This window comes from Terrapene carolina, unplaced genomic scaffold, assembly GCF_002925995.2.
Source record: "Terrapene carolina triunguis isolate 2854851 unplaced genomic scaffold, T_m_triunguis-2.0 Scaffold96, whole genome shotgun sequence".
NCBI lineage: Eukaryota > Metazoa > Chordata > Testudines > Emydidae > Terrapene > Terrapene triunguis.
The window spans coordinates 35,831,407-35,851,480 of NW_020664447.1; the positions used below are offsets into that span (position 1 = coordinate 35,831,407).

Consider the following 20,074-nt stretch of genomic DNA (forward strand, 5'->3'; position numbering starts at 1 on the left):
GATATATCGGAGTTCAAGAAAACTATAACCCTCTAGCACTAGTATTAGGATGCCTTACAGATTGCATAGAAGATGAGGAACAACCTCTGATTTAAACATTCTCATAAACATGAGAATTTGTATACACATTTGTGACACTTGTCCAAGATATCTTTGGCTGGAGGTACCTTCTACTGCTTATCCCATCCTATTGGCTTTAAATCCCTGAAACCCTGCTGTTTAAGGAGAAGATACATCCCATTATAGTACAATAGCTGACTTTTAACCATCTAATGGCAACAAGGCTGTGATTGCTTTGTTGGCCTGGGGGACAACCCAGGTACCAATATAGCTTATTATAATAGTCTTCCCAATGTAGTTGTATCCCATACTAACTTGCATAACACAGATCATATGACACTTCATGTGTATGGCTTCATTCTTGAATTATGCTGAACAAGCAGAGGACTCTCTCTCCAAACCAAACAGATTGAATTATTTTATTAAAAACAGTAAAACTTTCAGGATGCTGTTCTGGTCTTATTGAAGTCAATAGGAGTTTTTTCCATGGACTTCAGTGTGACCAGAATTTCATGCCTTGACAGTAGGTGAGCATCTGGATTTCTATTTTCTCTCCAGCATTTATAATAGGAAAACTAATACTGGGGAAAAAAACCCACACCATAAAAGGTATATTGGCCCCTTAGTGTGTTTAACCTTTCTTTATTTGTGGGTTAGACTTGCATTTCTTGTATTCAGATGTCAGTGCAAACTTCTGATGGCCTGAGTATCTGTTGCACTTTCATTCAAGTAACACTAAAATACTGCTCATTTAAATAAATGAGTGAAATTAAATCCCGGGGGGGGGGGGGTTTGCATGACTGCTTCCCAGACTACCCACATGACCTCGGCTAAAGTTAGTACAGCCAAAATCTTCCTTTCAGGAGCATTTTTAATGCATGTTTTCCCTTCTGCATGAGTTAATATTCAAATATCTTCTCCCCAGCTACTCTCTCACCACCATAGCTATTCAACACTATAGTTGTGAGGCCAGTTTTTGTCTTGAAGTTGCTGATTCCTAGGGCAGAGGACCTGGAAGTGTGTGTTGTATTAACTGACATACAATACAAGCTAAGCAGAGCTATCTATTTCAATGTCTAATATGTTCTTCATAGTTGCTGTTCAATAGTATACCTCCTATCCTAGTCTTATGATTTTAAGGGATGTTTAGCCAAACAAACCATTTGACTAGCTGTACAAAACTGAAATGATTTATAAAAATAGACACGTGGTGTAACTGCCAGATATTGAAGTGTTTTAAAAATTGTATTCTATCCTATTAAACTGTCCAATTTCTAGTTTAGTTTAAATTGGACGTCTAATTATCCAGTACCTTGACATTTTCCATCTTCATATGGATTGTGATGAAGGAATTGTGTAAATAGACCATTAATCAAAAATCAGCATTGGAATTTAGATATTACAATAATTCCTAATATGTGTAAGGGTCTGGTCCTCATCTCCTCTAAATCAATAGCAGAGCTTGTGGAAGTAAAATCAGATTCTAAGAATTTCTCTTGAATTCTTTCACTCTTTGTGAAAATAGTCCTGAGCATGATTCTGGTAAATACAGACCCTTCAGAAAGACCCAGTCCCCATAACATCTTTGACTCTGGTACTTGTATTGGGTTATGACTTATTTCTAGGTCACCAATACTGCTCAGGTCAGTAGCTTCTTGGCTTGTGGCAATACCAAGGAAAAAGAAATCAGAGGTTGAACCAGAACTGAAACTTTTAGTGAATTAAAAAAATCAAGTTTTTGAGTAGAGTCAAAAAAACTGTCCTGATCAGACTTGTCTAAAATCAAAATGAGAAATTTCAGTTTTGACAAAATCTGAGGAGGACTAGATTCACAAAATGCCCAAGGAGTGGGGTGGAGGCGGCCACCTTTAACCCAGTGGTGGGGGCACTCATCCAAGATGTGGAGACCTGGATTTAAGTCTCCTCTCTGCCTGAAGTAAAGGGATTTGAACTTGTCTCCCACATTACAGGAGCGTGCCCTAGCCACTGGGCTATGGGATATTCTGGTGTGAGACTTTCTCACTCTCCTGTTCTACTTTGTATGAGATAAATAGTCATTGGAGTAGGGACTTGTCTCCCACATACTAGGTGAGTGCCCTATTTTTCTTAAAAATGGGACACTGCAATATTATATGGCCAAGCAGTAAGGCTCCCACTAACATCCTTGCAGAAGCAGATCTATTGTGGCCAGCTTGTGTGACTTGATTGCGAGTCTCATGATATTTGGGGTGTGTTTTCTTAAAGTCGTACTTCCTGAAGTGATGAGATTACACGATTCAGAGTGGTAGCTGTGTTAGTCTGTATCAGCAAAAACAACAAGGAGTCCTTGTGCCACCTTAGAGACTAACAAATTTATTTGGGCATAAGCTTTTGTGGGCTAGAACCCACTTCATCAGATGCATGGAATGGAAAATACAGGAGCAGGTATAAATACATGAAAGGGTGGGAGTTGCCTTTACCAAGTGTGAGGTCAGTCTAACGAGTACTCACACCTTCTTGTCAACTGTCTGAAATGGGCCACTCTCATTACCACTTCAAAAGTTATTTTTCCTCCCTTGGTATCCTGCTGTTAATTGAATTGTCTCGTTAGACTGACCTCACACTTGGTAAGGCAACTCCCACCCTTTCATGTATTTATACCTGCTCCTGTATTTTCCACTCCATGCATCTGATGAAGTGGGTTCTAGCCCATGAAAGCTTATGCCCAAATAAATTTGTTAGTCTCTAAGGTGCCACAAGGACTCCTCATTGAGATTACATGACAATTTTTCATTTAAAAAAATGTTTCTAGCCCTCATGGTTACAGATGAAAGCTTGAAAACGTGAACCCTAGAGACTTAAAAACTGAAGCTACATGAATAACTTACTTTGTTTGGTTTGCTGGCATTCTGGAAAAATTGGGCTTGGGGGAAGGGGAAAAATTCAGTTTGGGTTGAACCACATCCAAAAATTGTGCATGTAAAATAAATAAAAAAAATAATAATTTTTGGCAAATCCCTTCTCCATATAAGGCAAACAACTTATTAGCTGAAAAAGTTTTGCTCAGCTCTATTAAAAACCAGAAGGCAAACAAAAAAACTAAAACTTACCAGCTAAAATGAGATTTAAAAAAAAAAAAATTGCATGATTTTTGACCACTTGGGGTTGGCAATGCTAATTGCATCATTCTAATAGATCTCTTCAGAAACTCTCCATTGGGTGTAGTCTTCCCTTGCTTATATATCAGTGTGTTTGGTATATCATGGATATAACATTTGAAGTACATTAAATTAATATGTATTCATGACCATCCATGTTTAGTGGTAGCACAAAACTAGGGGCTTTTTTTTTTAAGCCCAGAACACAAGGTTTCCACAGTCTGTAAGAGAAGGCCATGTGTATGGATGGGGCAAATCCCCCTTTGTGGATTTAAAAAAAAAACACTCAAAAACCTCTCCTCTCTGAGCAGTGACTGAGGAATGTGCATCTTTCTTTTAAATAAAATAATTAAAAACTACACCTGCCCCAACTTTGAAGCTTAATGCCCATGATAGTCGGGCATGTAACGCTGGCTTGAGCCATGCTGTGTGCAAGCTTCTTTCCCCAAGCTTTTTTTCTTTTTTTCTTTCTCCCCCCCCCCCCCCCCCGCTCCTTCCCCCAGTCTTATTATGCAGCAATCCTGCTGTTAGTAGGGGCAACAGTTATGCAATTCTATCAAGGCACCTCACTTTTGACCACCTCATGTCTCATCTCTCCAACTTTCAGTCTGTGTCCCCACAGAGTTCTGCCAACTTGTCACATTCTGAATCTTCTGCACCTCTTTCCTGAAATGCAGTTCTGCCAATACACCTTAATCCAGAACTGCCACATCCTGCCTCTTCCATTCCTAGTGACTACTGCCACAATCAGTTACTTCCACAAAGTTAGTGTTCCTCAATCCACACTTGCTATTCCTGTTTCAGGACAGCTGCTTCAGTAGAGTCTACCATTTCAGAAAGAGTCAGGCTAAATTGTTTGGTGTGCTTATGGTGGGGACTAGAACGAGTGACCACTACACTCATTTTCACTTGTGGGGTCAGACCTTTCTCAGCTAAATAACACAAGTGGTTCCAGCTGCTGTGCAGCTGCAGGGAGTCTGCTTTCCTTCAGTCATTAAAAGCCCTTTCATCAGGGTTTGTTGTTTGTCAGCAGTGGTGTTGAGGTGTGGGGAAAAAAAGCAGATATGCTTTGCGGGAAAATGTAGCTTTATTTTGACCTTTTATCTCTCTCTCAAGTCTGAAGAAGCTGAAACTAGTTTGGGAAGTGATTGAGTGAGCACCTGTGTAAATGCATTTGCAGAAGGGAGAGGTTTAGGTTCTGGTACAGAAATGCTTCCACAAGGTTCCCCTCACATATTGTGAGATTCTGATTTACAAATTGTAAACATTTGAGGGGGGGAGGGATGCCTCTTACGTGCTTTTGTACAGTGCCTCACACAAACTTAAATGGCCTGAAATGTAGCTCAGCATCCATGGCACATTCCCTCCTTGGCTTTTCTGTAGAGACCACCAACAAGGAAGACAATAATGATGTTTAAATTTGAAATGGGGCAAAGCATTAGCACGTATACCATAAGGAACAGTCCTGCACTGCCTGTATGGTGAGGTGGACTTATAGATCTAGCATATACAGACTAAAGCGATGGGTTCACTAAATACCAACAAATGGTCTTTTCATCACTATTGTCTGTGGCAAAGGCTGCTGAGAGGTGTTCACATCACAACTCAAAACTGGACTGAGAACCACCAACTAGACTGAGATTTGAGAACCATCTGTTTTCTTGTAAGCTAACAGATATGTCTGAAGGAAATCGCTTCTAGTTCTCTACCCATGATCTGGGCTAGATTGGAACTTGTATTCTACAAGTAAAAGATTCCACAGCTCTTTAGCAACATCTCCAAGCCATCTAGCCCTTCTGGCCATGCTATTGGATTATTAAATTAGACTACTTCCCATCCCTGATTAGACAGGCTTTATACAGAATTGTATATCCTTGGGGAATTTAATGCAGACTTTTCAACATAATATACTTTTCAATAAAACAACCACCAGCTTGTCTAACTTCTTAGATTGCAAACTCTTTTTGGCAGGATTGGCAGTTTAGGTGTAAGGAAACCACCTTGTATGCCATGTAGGCGCTACTGTAATCCAAAAAAACAATGTTGAAAAGGCTTTTGATTTTGTAAATTGGCTCACTAGAGTTCACTGAAAGTTTTGTTTCTTAGAAGCAGTACTGTGGGGTGGTAGACACTGACTCCATTTTACGGTGCCTCCTGGGTCTTTTGATATCTAGGGCTCTGTCAGTAACATGAAGAATTTGCAATAATGTAACTTTAAGCCAACAGCCCAAGCCATCAGAATGGATTGTGTGAGAAACCTCCTGTTTCTCCTGATGGGAATGGCTTCTGTTTTCAGATGAATGTTTTTATTACCTTTGTTGTACTAATTGTAGATGTACCCTACAATCTTAAAACTCCTTCTTAAAATTTGTATATGTGGGCAGCTGGAAAACCCACAGCAGCCTTAACTGCCTCTGATATTGCAAACTGGTAGAGGGCCTCAACTTCTCCCATCTATAGCTTTGTCTCTGGACCTCAGCATACCTGACTGGGTTGTCATTGGAAAAAATGTTAGCACTCCAGTGGGTACAAATAGACCAATAGCAATTTAGAGAAATTTAAACTAATCTATTATACACTGACAAATAGACATAAATTGGGTCCAATCCTATTATGTTATGAAGACCTGGACCAACATTTAAAAATAATAAAAAGATCAGAAATTCCCAATTGTGATGAGTAATGCAGGAAAGGAATTAACAAACTTCAAGGACTCCTGTAATCTTACCACTAGATACTCATCAAATCCTAGGCAACTGAGCATTTAGAATAAAATTGGCTTGCACCATCCAAATTAAATCCAGTGCAGAGCCCACTTTTGTCAGCTGTTGTTTAAATGAGATTTCTAATCATGCACTTGTACCCAAAGATTCGGCAGCATACAGAATGAATTTGATAGGTTTGTGATATTAGCCTTCGCAGTCCCTTTACAGCTTATTGAACTGATTGAACGATAGACTTAATTTAAAATGAAACTTCAGAGAAGCATCTCTTTTTGGAGTGGTAAAAACCAATCCAAACTAGAATGTTGGGCAATGGTCCCCCCCGCCCCCCACCACTGTAACCTCAAAGCATAAAACAGTCAGACAGCTTTGTAGACAACTGTAACTCCAAGGTGATTATGGTGATGACTCACATTTCCCTGTACGGTATCCAGCTATCAGTGCACTTGAAGAGCTGTGCCTTTGTATAGGCAAGGAGAGTGTCAGTCAGTGCCCTCTTGCCAGCCAGCTCTGGATTGCTGAGCTCATAAGTGCTTTGGGAGCAGGCTGGGATACTGGTGCTTGAGAAAGGGACTTTGTTCCCAGGCTTGAGAGTTGGCAGCAGAGGAAAGGGGTTTTGAGAAGGAAGGGTGAAGTTAAGTATAATATGGGAGAGGGCTATAGATCAATCCCTGCTTGGTCCTTATAAGACTCATTACAGGAGCTCCACTGAAATGTTGTTGCAAATAGTTGCTCTGATTTTTATGTAGAAATTGAAGCCTGACAATATCTACCAATAAACAAGGGAGTATGTAAGAGAGGCCAAGAGGGAACTGGAAAAGTAAGAGGGGCTATTAGAAAAACAGAACCTGCTGAAACTGTAATCTAGTGGTTATTGTAGGGGACTGGCAATCAAGGTTTCTTGGTTCATATCAATTCAGGAAAAGGACCTTGGTATCATTGTGGACAGGTTAATAAAGACCTCTGTTCAACGTGCAGCTGTGGTCAAAAAAGCAAATCTGGTTTTGTGATGGAGAAGAATATGGAAAATATAATGCCATTCTGCAAGTCAATGGTGTAGCCTTACTGGTGTGCAATACTGGTCGCCATATCGGAAAGGATATTGCAGAATTAGAGGGGTTTCAAAGCAGGACAATGAGAATAATTAGGGACCTCAAAAAATTCTCGTATGAAAAGATTGTTTACCTTTAGAAAGAAGAATGAGAGGGGACATGATAGAAGAACATAAAATAACACATTGTAGAGGGGGAACTTCTGTTTTATCTTGTAGCACGAGAACAAGTGGATAGTCAATGAAATTTAAAAATGACCACTTCAGAACTGATAAAAAGGAAATACTTTTTCACAGAACATGTAATTAGTGTGTGGAACTTGGAGGTGACAATTACCTCCACCATAGGATGTCACTGAGGCTGAGCACTTAACAAGGTTTCAGGAGGTACTGGACATCTATATGCATAGCAAGAACACCCAGAGTTGTTATAATATATATGCATATTTTAAAATGTTTTTGAAAGGGATATAAAATGATCTTCAAATGTTAAGGGCTGTTAAAGAGGTCTGTGGTCAATTGTTCTCAGTGTCCACTGAAGGTAGGACAAGAAGTAATTGGTTTAATCTGCCTCAAGGAAGACTTGGGTTAGAAATTGGGAAAAACTTGCTAACGATAAGGATAGTTAGCACTAGAATAGGCTTCAAGGGAGGTTGTGGAATCCCCGTAATTGGAGGTTTTTAAGGACAGGTTAAACAGCTGTCAGGGATGGTCTAGGAATCAAGGCCGGCTCTGGCTTTTTTGCTGCCCTAGGCAAAAAAGCCACCGGCCGCCCTCCCACTTCCCCCCCATTGCAGCAGGGGAGGGCGGGGCCCCGCTCTCCCCGACTGGCTGGAGCGCCCCTCCAGGCACCGCTCCCCTCCAGGCGCCGCCCCAAGCACATGTTTGGTGGGCTGGTGCCTGGAGCCGGCCCTGCTAGGAATACCTGGTCCTGCTTCAGTGCAGGGGAGTGGACTTGATGACCTCTTAAGGTCCCTCTCAGCCCTACCTTTTCCATAATTCTATGATTTCTGTTTCAGGTATTAAACAAATATCTACACAGATTAGCCCGCCTTTGCCTCCTGCAGTGTTTGTTTCACCTTTGGGTGAAGCATGTGGTGTTGGCCACTGTTAGCAACAGGATACTGACTAGACTGATCACAGGTCCATTCAGTACAGCATTTCCTATGTTGGGTTTGTTGTTGGCTTTGCACCTTTATACCCACTCTTTCAGAGGCTGCACACTGAGTGGTGGTATTGTTCAAAGAAAATTGGTGAATGGTGGTTCCTTTCAAAATAAAATAACTTTTAAATCAAATCACTCTTCTAGTGAAAAATCTAGATGGAGGTCAACAATTTAAACTGCATCATTTATCTCTCTAATCTTCAAAAAGTGTCTTGGCTGACTTAAAAACCAAATCAAATATTTTTGTCTCCCTCCTCCCCCACTTTTTTCACCTCCTTCAGTTTTTAATAAGCGACCGTGACAGAGACCCACAATGTAACCTCCACTGCTCCAGGTCCCAGTCCAAACCCCTCTGCGCCTCAGATGGCCGGACGTACGAGTCAATGTGTGACTACCAGAGAGCCAAATGCAGGGACTCAGGTCTGAGTGTGGTGCATCGAGGCAGATGCAAAGGTAAGTGAACCACAAACTGGTTATTTTGAGATTGGGGGGGGGCAGGAGTCCTATTTACTCTAAGGCTGGATTCTGGCATGCTTATGTTAAATAGTACCTTACCCCATGAGTAACCCATTGAAATACCCATGCTCAGCTGAGCATGAATCTGAATCTGGCCCATAAGTAGATGGAGGAAGGGATGATTGCTTACGACTACAGAGGAAGTAGGGAATATTGCTGATCAAGGGACCAATAAGTGTTCATTGAGCTGTGAGAGTTTGGGTACACAGAGAACACAGGAGCGGTCACCGCCCCCCCCCCCCCCCCCCCCCCCGCCCCAAGTGGGTTTGCCCTCCTGTTTGCTTTCTGGAGTAGGTGTACTTTTGGGCATGCATATATGTACGCAAAGACGTGTAACTACAGCAAAGGACTTGGAAGTCTCTTTGCACTGAATTAGCAACATAATGCTTTGTAAGTTTTACACAGCCCTCTTTTTTTGTTCTCTCTGCCACTGTTGCAGCTGTGTGCAAGGGGGCGGGGGAGGAAACTTTCTCTACTTCACAACCCAGCTTCTTTATTCCTTCAGTTTGATCATGCAGTGCAGTCACAATTTCTCACTCATGGAAATCAATCTTTTGTCCTAGAAATGATTAGTCCTGCGGTGAAGTTGAAATAATAGAGCTGTGTCTGTGTTGCCCTAATCGGAGGAAGATGGGCTGTAAGGGAGAACACTTATTTGAGCATAAATATCTTTGGCAATCCAGTTAAAGTGACAAGAAAAACCTATAAAAATCCATGTGAAGGGCAAATGGATTATGTTTAAGCCAGACTTTTTTTTTGTTTTGAAAGCTTTTTCCCTATCCTAAAAATCCCTCTTTAAAGTCTATAATTTAAAACTTTCTGGAATTTATTTCTTCTAAAATGGAGACCCGTTCTGAACTGCGTGTGTTCACATTTAGTTTAGGGGAAGCATGTGAGAGAAGGTAGCATTGAATGTTGAAAAGTAAGGGGTTTTTCCCCACGTTAAGGCTCTCACTAGTAATTTTGAGTTTCCTAAACATTTCTTCGTTCTCTTCTCCCCCCCCTGCTATGAATAAGAACTTATTGGGTCCTCCTTGCCATCCATAGAGCTGGGAGACTAAACCTGTCACATCAAAAGATGAACTGCAAATATTTTAAAGCTTTGTTTTTTCCCTTAACATTCAGAAAATAAATATTGGAATTTCCTGTGGGATGGAAACTCTGAATTTCCCTCTGGCCATATCCTCAGAGTGGGCTCCTGCATTACTTACTATCCAAATGCTGCACCTGATTTCAGAATTAATTTCCTTATGGGTGTTTTGTTTTTGTGGTACTTGTATTTTAGTTCTTCAAACATTAATTATTATTCACAACACCACTGAGATGAGGGGCTGCTATTATCTTGATTTTACAGATGGGGAGGTGATGCAGAGACACTAATGTCAAAGGCTTAAACTAATTTTGAGTGTCCAATTTGAGATGCCTAGAACTTGATTTTTCAGAATACTTTGAACATATGAAGTGTATTTATATAATACTAAGTGCAGCTCCCTTTGACTTCAGTTGCAGCTGTGAGCACTCAGTACTTCTGTGAATCAGACATTGGGTGTCTCAGGTTGGGCACCCAGAACACAAGTAACACAATTAGTGGCCACCTGTGAAAATCCTGATTTGTGACTTGGCCAGCATCACACAGGAACTCCTGTGGCAGAGGCAGGGATAGAATCCAGTTCTTCAGGACAAGGTTCAGTTACCTTAACCATGAAAGCATTCTTTCTCTTCCTGCAATCCCCTCCCTCATTCGCTATTCATCTGCCAATTCTGCAACAAATGAGGCAAGGGTCCTACACACAACAGCTTTTTCACAAGCCTGGTCCAAAGCATAAAGGTGCTAGAGATTGTCAATTAACTTTTGCCCATGTTATTACCTAATCATTTATTTCCCCCCCCCCAATCTCATTCTTACAAATAAATGAAAGAATTTTTTTTGCAGAAACCCCCCCCTCCCCCCCCCCCCCCGCCCCCAAAAAAAAACCAAAACAAAAAAAGGTAGCCAGAGGCAGACACTCAGCATGGAAAACTTTATCCCACACAGCTTCAGTTTGACACAGTTTATAATAGAACTATTTAGAATTTTCATCCCACAGGGAATTCCAAGTTCTTGAAACTTTTGTTGTTGTTCCCCTCCAGCCCCCCAAAGCTCTGGATGAAAAGTCAATCACAGGAGTTTTCATGAAACACAATATTCTGAAAATGGTTTTTGATAAAGTTGATTTTGTTCTATTTTTCTAAATATAGTTGAAACATTTCATTTCAACTTTAATTTTCTATCTTCTAGAAAGGCAGTATGATGACTTCCCACAAATTTTGACAAAATCCATATGTTCCTGTGAAACATTTCAATTTAATTGGCATATTCTAATGGAAGGCTGTGTGGTTAGCTGTGGAACAGTTTATCATGCTGCAGGCCACGGATGAAACTTGTGCAGTCTTTATAGATACACAGATAAGAGTCTAGACCAGTGGTTTCCAACTTTTTTTCACTTGAGAACCTCTTAAAAAATTTCAAATGGAGGTGCGGCCCCCCTTTGGAAATCTTAGACCTAGTCTGCAGACCTCCAAGGGTCTGTGGACCACAGGTCGAATACCACTGTTCTATGGTAACAACCACCTTTCACAGACCCCTTAAGCCTAGTCTGCAGACCCCCCCGCCCCCCGTGTTCCATGGTGGTTTAGACTTTTAGACAGGCACTCTTCACTCTTTTAAATTTCTTCTCATCTTTGGATACATTTGCAGCATTGTCTGTGGCCAAGCTGCATACTAGACATTTGAGGGTTTTTTTCAGTTTGTTATAGCTTTTACTGCTACTTCTTGTAAGTATTCTGCTGTGTGTGCATTTCCTGATGTATCAATTGTTTCTGTAAGGAAGACATTCCCTTCTTCTGTTGTCACACAAGCACATACAACAGGATCATTGTGGACATTGCTCCACCCATCAAGACACAAGTTAACAATTTCACCCTCTAGACCTTTTGCACACTGCTCAATTTCTTTTTCATAAACTTTATCCAGCAATTTGCCTGTGACATCTGCTCTGTTGGGTGGACTGTATCCTGGTCTTAATGACTGAACCATGTTAATGAAGTGTGGGTTCTCAATCATACAGAAAGGAGAGTTTGTTTCATAAACAAACCGGGCAATTTTTTCATCAATTACCTCTTTTTGTAATCTGCTGGTTCTTATCACAAATTTATCTATGGTTGTTTCTGGATGATGGATTTTTTTTTTTTCTCTTTATGCTACAGGTGATATATTGTGGCTATGTGACATACATGATGTGACTGAAACACTATCATTGGCAGATAACTCTGAAATTATAGAAAATGATGGTGATCTTGAAGCTGGATAGTCTTTGGAATCCTGTATGTTGAGAACGGATTCTCCTTAACAAAATAAGTCAATGCAGTTATTTAATTATTATTACCATACTGCTCACTTAGTGAATGCAATGAGTAATACTGACACTCAGTACTACTTTACAGGTGAAATTGTAAACTGAAGATCTGCCTATTTCAGCTATTTATTTTTTGTCACAACTGCATCTAAAATGATAGTACCATAGAGTAACAACTAGTGTGTGTGTGTGTGTGTGTGTGTGTGTGTGTATGTATATACATTTTTTTTCCTCAAACATGAGAATTCAAGAGTAGTCCAGAAGGAAGATAGGCAGTCCTTAAGAAAGAAGTATGAAATAAAAACGTTTACCAACCTGAAGATCCTGCATGTTAAGAGATGTTCCTTTCATCATCTTCAACGCAGCTTCTTCCTGAGAAGGAACACTTCTCATGATGTTTCAATCGGGCAACCAGGCCTTGCATTTCTTTGTTGCACTGTTTGCATTTTGCATGCATGCCTGTCTTACCCACAGGTAGAGGAACTTCATTAAAATATTCCCAAGCTGGTCTCTTTTATGGCCTGCAGCCATTATAGGTTTTCCCTTCTAGTGAGGGAATGGTATGGTAGATCTCAAATCAATGAAGGCTACGCTCAGAAAGACCTCAAGACTTCTAGAATATGCTGCTCAAACAGTTTCACTTCTGTTTCTACTGCCTGTCCCTCTCTTCTCACATTTATCTCCAGACTTCTTCTCCTTGTCCAGATCTATTCTGCCCCCACCAATCTTCTATTCATTGAACTTTTTGAAACTTTGCACTTTTAGAGAGAGGTAAGGGATTGACTGTGTACACAAATTTGCAGAGGGACAATAGGGTTGGTTGTTATTTCTCACTTCTATATATTTGTTTAACAGCAAAAATGGTTTTTAAATAAACATGTTACCTCTGGAGACACAAATCCACAGTTTGAGAACTGCAAAACAAAGCATCTTTGATGGTATCTTCTAGACTGAGCACTGAGTCCCATTGGGTAGATAGAAAGATAAACCTAAATCTATACAGAAGCCCTTGGAACCCCATAAGATTGGGTCCCTAATCCATGAGCTATTGGAGCTCATTTACAAAACTTTCTTAAACATTACATGAATATATTGTCTCATACTATAGAATTAGAATTTATAATCCCTATTCCATGATGAGATATCTTTGAGCTATAGTTTTAATTAAGAGTTTTTTTCCTCAAAAAGCATTTTATCAAAAATCCAATTTAAATTAAAAAAAAATCCAGTTGATTTTTATCCACCCTGCCCAAATGTCATTCTGGCCAGGGATGGTTAGTCTTTTTTTCTGTATACTGGCATGGCTGTCCCATGTTCACAAGAGGTTGTGTATCTTAATATCACTACATAGACTAGCTATGTTTGCAAACAGTATTTGTATAACTGTTACCCCACCCATCCAATTGCACTCCTTTCTGTATGCATGCCTGTATGTATGCTGTATCCATTTGTTCAGTGGGGTCTTAGATTTTACTTGTAAACTCGTTGCTGTGGAGATTCTCTTCTGTACATTTACACTGTGTCTAGTACAATGGAGCCCCAATCCTGATCACTGGCTTTGCAGCACTTTTGTAATACAAATATCAAGCAGAGGATCAGATCTTGCCATCCTTTCCCTGAGAAGCATCCTGGAAATGGGGATCCAGGGTGGGGGCAGTGCTATTCCATATACATAAGGGTGGCCAAATCGGGCTCTGCAGAACAGATATGTTGAGTAAGAAGTTGCAGTTTTCAGTCCTCTTCCAAAACCTACCAGCAGCGCTGTAAGAGTGTTTGGTTTTTTTAAAATAAATGTAAACACTAACGTAATACTGTGCCTTTGCAGGGCAGAGAGAAGTTTTCTTTGTGACCCTGCAGGTGATCAGCGTAAGGCTTATCAAGTATAATATTTGTTTGCCCTTTGTCACAGGATAAGATGGGCCTATGAGGGGTTGAGGTTCCAGATGCTGCCATCACCTGATTCAAGTACTGGCCAGAGTTGAGGCCTTAACTCCTCAGCTCACCCTGTGACACTTTCCTTAGCAACAGGTTGACTGACCTACACCTGATGCAAGAGGGACACATTGCACCTCACCCTCCAACCAGATTGTACTCCATGCAGGAGTCCCTCCCTTAGGAAAGGAAGCTAGCACATCCTTGCCTGAGAGGCTGTTATGAAGGAGGGCAACTTCAGTTGGCCGCTAGTGCTGTATTGGTCTTACTGGCAGAAGCTGCCTGAGGGATGCGCTCAATTGGAACATCCCTGCTGCAGCTTTGGTTACACCCCTTCTGCTGCCAGCATTGCCTGATACTGGACCTGTGCTGGCTAGCTCAAGACCATCCAGAGAGAGAAGGGGTTAGGAGTGTCTTGCACTCCTCTGCCACCTCTGGTGGACCTTCAACCACCGCAGATCTTGACTCTGGCATTTGTTAGTAGAGGCCAATGTCCCCCGGGGTAAATGTAGCCAAATGTTGTTGCCCATAAAATTTGCCACTGCTTATAAAAGTGTGCAGTGGCTGTTACTTTGAGCTCCTGGATCCTCCTTCCAGGAGATGTTAAATTGCCTAATGATTGTATTTCTAATGTATAGATAAAGATAGTAGGAAAACAAGTCTTACCACATGGCTTCCCATTGCATCTTTGCACAGCTGAATGTAGCCCCTAGCTATCTTCTGGGGAGCCAGTTGATACTTAAAATCAGAGTGGATTTTTGGTTCCCTTTGCAGATGCTGGCCAAAGTAAGTGTCGATTAGAGAGGGCTCAGGCACTGGAACAGGCAAAGAAGCCCCAGGAAGCAGTCTTCATTCCAGAATGCAATGAGGATGGATCATTCACACAAGTAAGACTTCAATCAGCCTATGTCTGTTCCTGTTTCCTCTGGCTGGAAGGAATTATCTACTAGTATCTGACCAAAGGGAAATGATGACAAAGGTGGCAAAAATATATAATGGTGGGCAATCACCCCCACTGACTTGGAGTTCAAAAGTCCTTGCCAGTTGATAGCTGTTTGGCCTGCACAAAACATGGTGTTGGTCACTCGTGGACCTAAAGGTCAAGCCTATACATCAGCATCCACCTTCACCATGACTTGTTAATTAGCTCCCTTGTTAAGTCCTTGGTCTGTGCTGGGACTTAACGTGCTATGAGGCTGAGCTCCATGGTCATTCCTCCAGGTTAGGGTTGAGGCTCGCTGACAAGACAGTGTGGGACAAGCTTCCTCTGCTGCTGGTCATACTGTGCCTGTTCTGGCAAAAGAGGGCTAGTCTCCAGAGCTGTCAACTCAGCATCTTTCATTGGCATTATATTCACTTACTTGTAAGGAGGACTAACCCCTGCTTTATTGCTTTAAAATCCTAGATCATGTGGGAGTGAGTGGTGGTGGGCTTTCCAATGTTGTCTTCCAGTAGGTGATGAGGGAACAGGCCCATCCAGTAATGGTGCCTCGAGTATCCAAATATGGGATAGTCTCCTCTTGCTAGACTTGAGTGTGCTAGAATTGCAGATTGTCTAATAGGCAAAAGGAAAATGCCTTAATTTAAGAAGCCGGCTTGGGAAAGTGCCAGCTTGGGAAAGCACCTGCTTCTTACTACTTAAAGCTTGACAACCTTCAGGCTTATGTGAAATGAGTTTGGTAACGACTTATTCACAGTTTCAAAGAGTGACCTTTCCAAATGGTTGAGCAGGGAGTGTTGCTACCAGCTTCCATTGCCATTCCAAACAGTTGCCCTTAACCAGAGGGAAGGCTGCCATAGTGTGGATTTTCAGAGGAAGAGTGGTTTGGGGAGCCTCCAAGGGTAAAAAAAAAAAAAATTGTCTTGATGCTCAGCTCTCTTCCACTCCAGGCACTGGCATGCCTGTTGCAGTGGCCACTCATGGGAGCTGTGTCGCACCCTAGTGGCTAGGGAGGTAAAAGGGAGTCATGTGCAGTTTTCTCCTGAATCTGGGTAAATGGGAGAGGTGAATAGTTTATTGGACTTGGCACAGGGCTCTAAGCCAGCCATTGGAGGCTCCAATTCTGTCTGACCTTGCCCAAGTTGCACAACCCCTCTGCATTAGTTTCCCCATGGGTAAAATTGGGATAGAATTTCCCTGCTACATAGTGAATTAATTACTCCTCAAATCCCTATGGGTATGTCTACACTATGAAATTGGGTCAAATTTATAGAAGCCGGTTTTATAGAAATCGTTTTTATACAGTCGATTGTGTGTGTCCCCACATAAAATGCTCTAAGTGCATTAAGTCGGCGGACCGCGTCCAGAGTACTGAGGCTAGCGTCGACTTCCGGAGCGTTGCACTGTGGGTAGCTATCCCACAGTTCCCGCAGTCTCCGCCGCCCATTGGAATTCTGGGTTGAGATCCCAATGCCTGATGATGCAAAAACAGTGTCGCGGGGGGTTCTGGGTACATGTCGTCAGGCCCCTCCCCTGACGGCAGACAATCGATTCGCGCCTTTTTACCTGGGTTACCTGTGCAGACAACGTACCACGGCAAGCATGGAGCCCGCTCAGCTCAGCTCACCGTCACCATATGTCATTTGGGTGCCGGCAGACGTGGTACTGCATTGCTACACAGCAGCAGCTAATTGCCTTTTGGCAGTAGACGGTGCAGTATGACTGGTAGCCGTCATCGTCGTATTCCTCTGAGTTCGGTCAGAGGCACCTGGGCAGACATGTTTTGTCTCCTGGAGACTCAGTCCTGCCGGCAGTCCTATTGAACTGTCTTGACGATGATGGCTAGCAATCGTAATGCAGCATCTGCCAAGCACCCAGAAGATGCCGATGGCTATCAGTCATGCAGCACCGTCTGCTGCCAGCCTAAGATCTAAAAGATAGATGGGCCAGATTTGTTCTGTATTCATTTGCTTCCCCCTCCCTCCGTGAAATCAACGGCCTGCTAAACCAGGGTTTTGAGTTCAATCTTTGGGGGGGGGCCATTCTGTGTGACAGTTGTTTGTGTTTCTCCCTGATGCACAGCCACCTTTGTTGATTTTAATTCCCTGTAAACCATGTTGTCACTCGCCCCTCCCTCCGTCAGACAATAGTTTCGTGCCTTTTTTCAGCCCAGGCGCCATAGCACTGGGATCATGGAGCCTGCTCAGATCACCGTGGCAATTATGAGCACTATGAACACCACGCGCATTGTCCTGGAGTATATGCAGAGCCAGAACATGCCAAAGCAAAACCAGGCGAGGAGGCGATTGCAGCGCAGCGACGAGAGTGATGAAGAAATTGACATGGACATAGACCTCTCACTAAGTATGGGCCCCAGCAATGTGCAAATCATGGTGTTACTGGGACAGGTTCATGCCGTGGAACGCCAATTCTGGGCCCGGGAAACAAGCACAGACTGGTGGGACCGCATCGTGTTGCAGGTCTGGGACGATTCCCAGTGGCTGCGAAACTTTCGCATGCGTAAGGGCACTTTTATGGAACTTTGTGACTTGCTTTCCCCTGCCCTGAAGCACCAGAATACCAGGATGAGAGCAGCCCTCACTGTTGAGAAGCGAGTGGCGATAGCCCTGTGGAAGCTTGCAACGCCAGACAGCTACCGGTCAGTCGGGAATCAATTTGGAGTGGGCAAATCTACTGTGGGGGCTGCTGTGATCCAAGTAGCCAACGCAATCAAAGACCTGCTGATATCAAGGGTAGTGACTCTGGGAAACATGCAGGTCATAGTGGATGGCTTTGCTCCAATGGGATTCCCTAACTGTGGTGGGGCGATAGAGGGAACCCATATCCCTATCTGGTCACCGGAGCACCAAGCCACCGAGTACATAAACCGCAAGGGGTACTTTTCAATGCTGCTGCAAGCCCTGGTGGATCACAAGGGACGTTTCACTAACATCAATGTGGGATGGCCGGGAAAAGTACATGATGCTCGTGTCTTCAGGAACTCTGGTCTGTTTCAAAAGCTGGAGGAAGGGACTTTCTTCTCGGACCAGAAAATAACCGTTGGGGATGTTGAAATGCCTATAGTTATCCTTGGGGACCCAGCCTACCTCTTAATGCCATGGCTCATGAAGCCGTACACAGGCAGCCTGGACAGTAGTCAGGACCTGTTCAACTATAGGCTGAGCAAGTGCAGAATGGTGGTAGAATGTGCATTTGGACGTTTAAAAGCGCGCTGGCACAGTTTACTGACTCGGATAGACCTCAGCGAAACCAATATTCCAATTGTTATTGCTGCTTGCTGTGCGCTCCACAATATCTGTGAGAGTAAGAGGAGACATTTATGGCGGGGTGGGAGGTTGAGGCAAATCGCCTGGCTGCTGATTACGCACAGCCAGACACCAGGGCGGTTAGAAGAGTACAGCAGGGCGAGGTGCGCATCAGAGAAGCTTTGAAAACCAGTTTTGTGACTGGCCAGGCTACGGTGTGAAACTTCTGTTTGTTTCTCCTTGATTGAAACCCCCCCCCCCCCCCCGGTTCACTCTACTTCCCTGTAAGCTAACCACGCTCTCCTCCCCTCTTCGAGCACCGCTTGCAGAGGCAATAAAGTCATTGTTACTTCACATTCATGCATTCTTTATAAATTCATCACACAACTAGGGGGATAACTGCCAAGGTAGCCCGGGAGGGGTGGGGGAGGAGGGAAGGACAAGGACACACTGCAGTTTAAAACTTTAACTCTTATTGAAGGCCAGCCTTCTGATGCTTGGCCAATCATCTGGGGTGGAGTGGCTGGGTGGCCGGAGGCCCTCCACCGCGTTCTTGGGTGTCTGGGTGAGGAGGCTATGGAACTTGGAGAGGGGGGCTGTTGGTTACACAGGGGCTGTAGCGGCGGCCTCTGCTCCTGCTGCCTTTCCTGCAGCTCAACCATACGCTGGAGCATATCAGTTTGATGCTCCAGCAGCCGGAGCATCGACTCTTGCCTTCTGTCAGCAAGCTGACACCACCTATCCTCTTCAGCCCGCCACTTGCTCTCGTCAGCCCGCGATTCAGCCCGCCACCTCTCCTCTCGTTCATATTGTGCTTTTTTGCACTCTGACATTGACTGCCTCCATGCATTCTGTTGTGCTCTGTCAGCGTGGGAGGACATCTGGAGCTCCGAGAACATATCATCCCGAGTCCGCCATTTTCTCCTTCTAATCTTCAATAGCCTCTGCGAAGGAGAAAGATTTGCAGCTGGTGGAGGAGAAGGGAGAGGTGGTTAAAAAAGACACATTTTAGAGAACAATGGGTACACTCTTTCACGTTAAATTTTGCTGTTCACATTACACAGCACGTGCTTTCGTTACAAGGTCGCATTTTTCCTCTTATATTGAGGGCCTGCCAGTTTGGTGTGAGAGATCACTCACGCAGTGCCAGGCAACAGAATTCGGCTTGCAGGCAGCCATGGTAAGCCAGTCTTTTGGCTTTTTTAACCTTCATAACATGTGGGAATGGTTTCAAACAGCAGCACCCTCATTTCCCATACCAAGCACGCGTTGGGTTGGCCATTTAAAATGGGTTTGCAATGTAAAATGAGGGGCTGCGGTTTCCAGGTTAACATGCAGCACAAACCCAACTACCACCCCCCCCCCACCCACTACTCTCGTAAGATCTCCCCACCCCCCCCCCCCCCCCCCCCCCACCGCGTGGCTAACAGCGGGGAACATTTTTGTTCAGCCGAGCGGGAACGGGCACCTCTGAATGTCCCCTTAATAAAATCACCCCATTTCAACCAGGTGACCGTGAATGATATATATCTCTCCTGAGGATAACAAAGAGAGATAAGGAATGGATGTTGTCTGCATGCCAGCAAACACCGGGACCATACGCTGCCATCCTTTGTTATGCAGTGATTCCACACTACGTGCTACTGGCCTGGCGTGGTAAAGTGTCCTACCATGGCGGACGGGATAAGGCAGCCCTCCCCAGAAACCTTTTGCAAAGGCTTTGGGAGTACATGAAGGAGAGCTTTCTGGAGATGTCCCTGGAGGATTTCCGCTCCATCCCCATACACGTTAACAGACTTTTCCAGTAGCTGTACTGGCCGCGATTGCCAGGGCAAATTAATCATTAATCATTAAACACGCTTGCTTTCAAACCATGTGTAATATTTACA

General features: G+C 43.4%; 1 protein-coding gene across 3 annotated transcripts in view; it reads left to right on the forward strand.

The window, feature by feature from the left end:
• SMOC1 (SPARC related modular calcium binding 1) overlaps positions 1-20,074 on the forward strand; it is a 184,529-nt gene that overhangs the window by 57,549 nt on the left and 106,906 nt on the right. For all 3 annotated transcript variants that reach the window (XM_026651224.1, XM_026651225.1, XM_026651226.1), the window contains exons 2-3: positions 8,418-8,589; positions 14,754-14,866. In XM_026651224.1, coding sequence (XP_026507009.1) covers positions 8,418-8,589; positions 14,754-14,866 — 285 coding nt within the window. The remainder of the gene's footprint in view (positions 1-8,417; positions 8,590-14,753; positions 14,867-20,074) is intronic.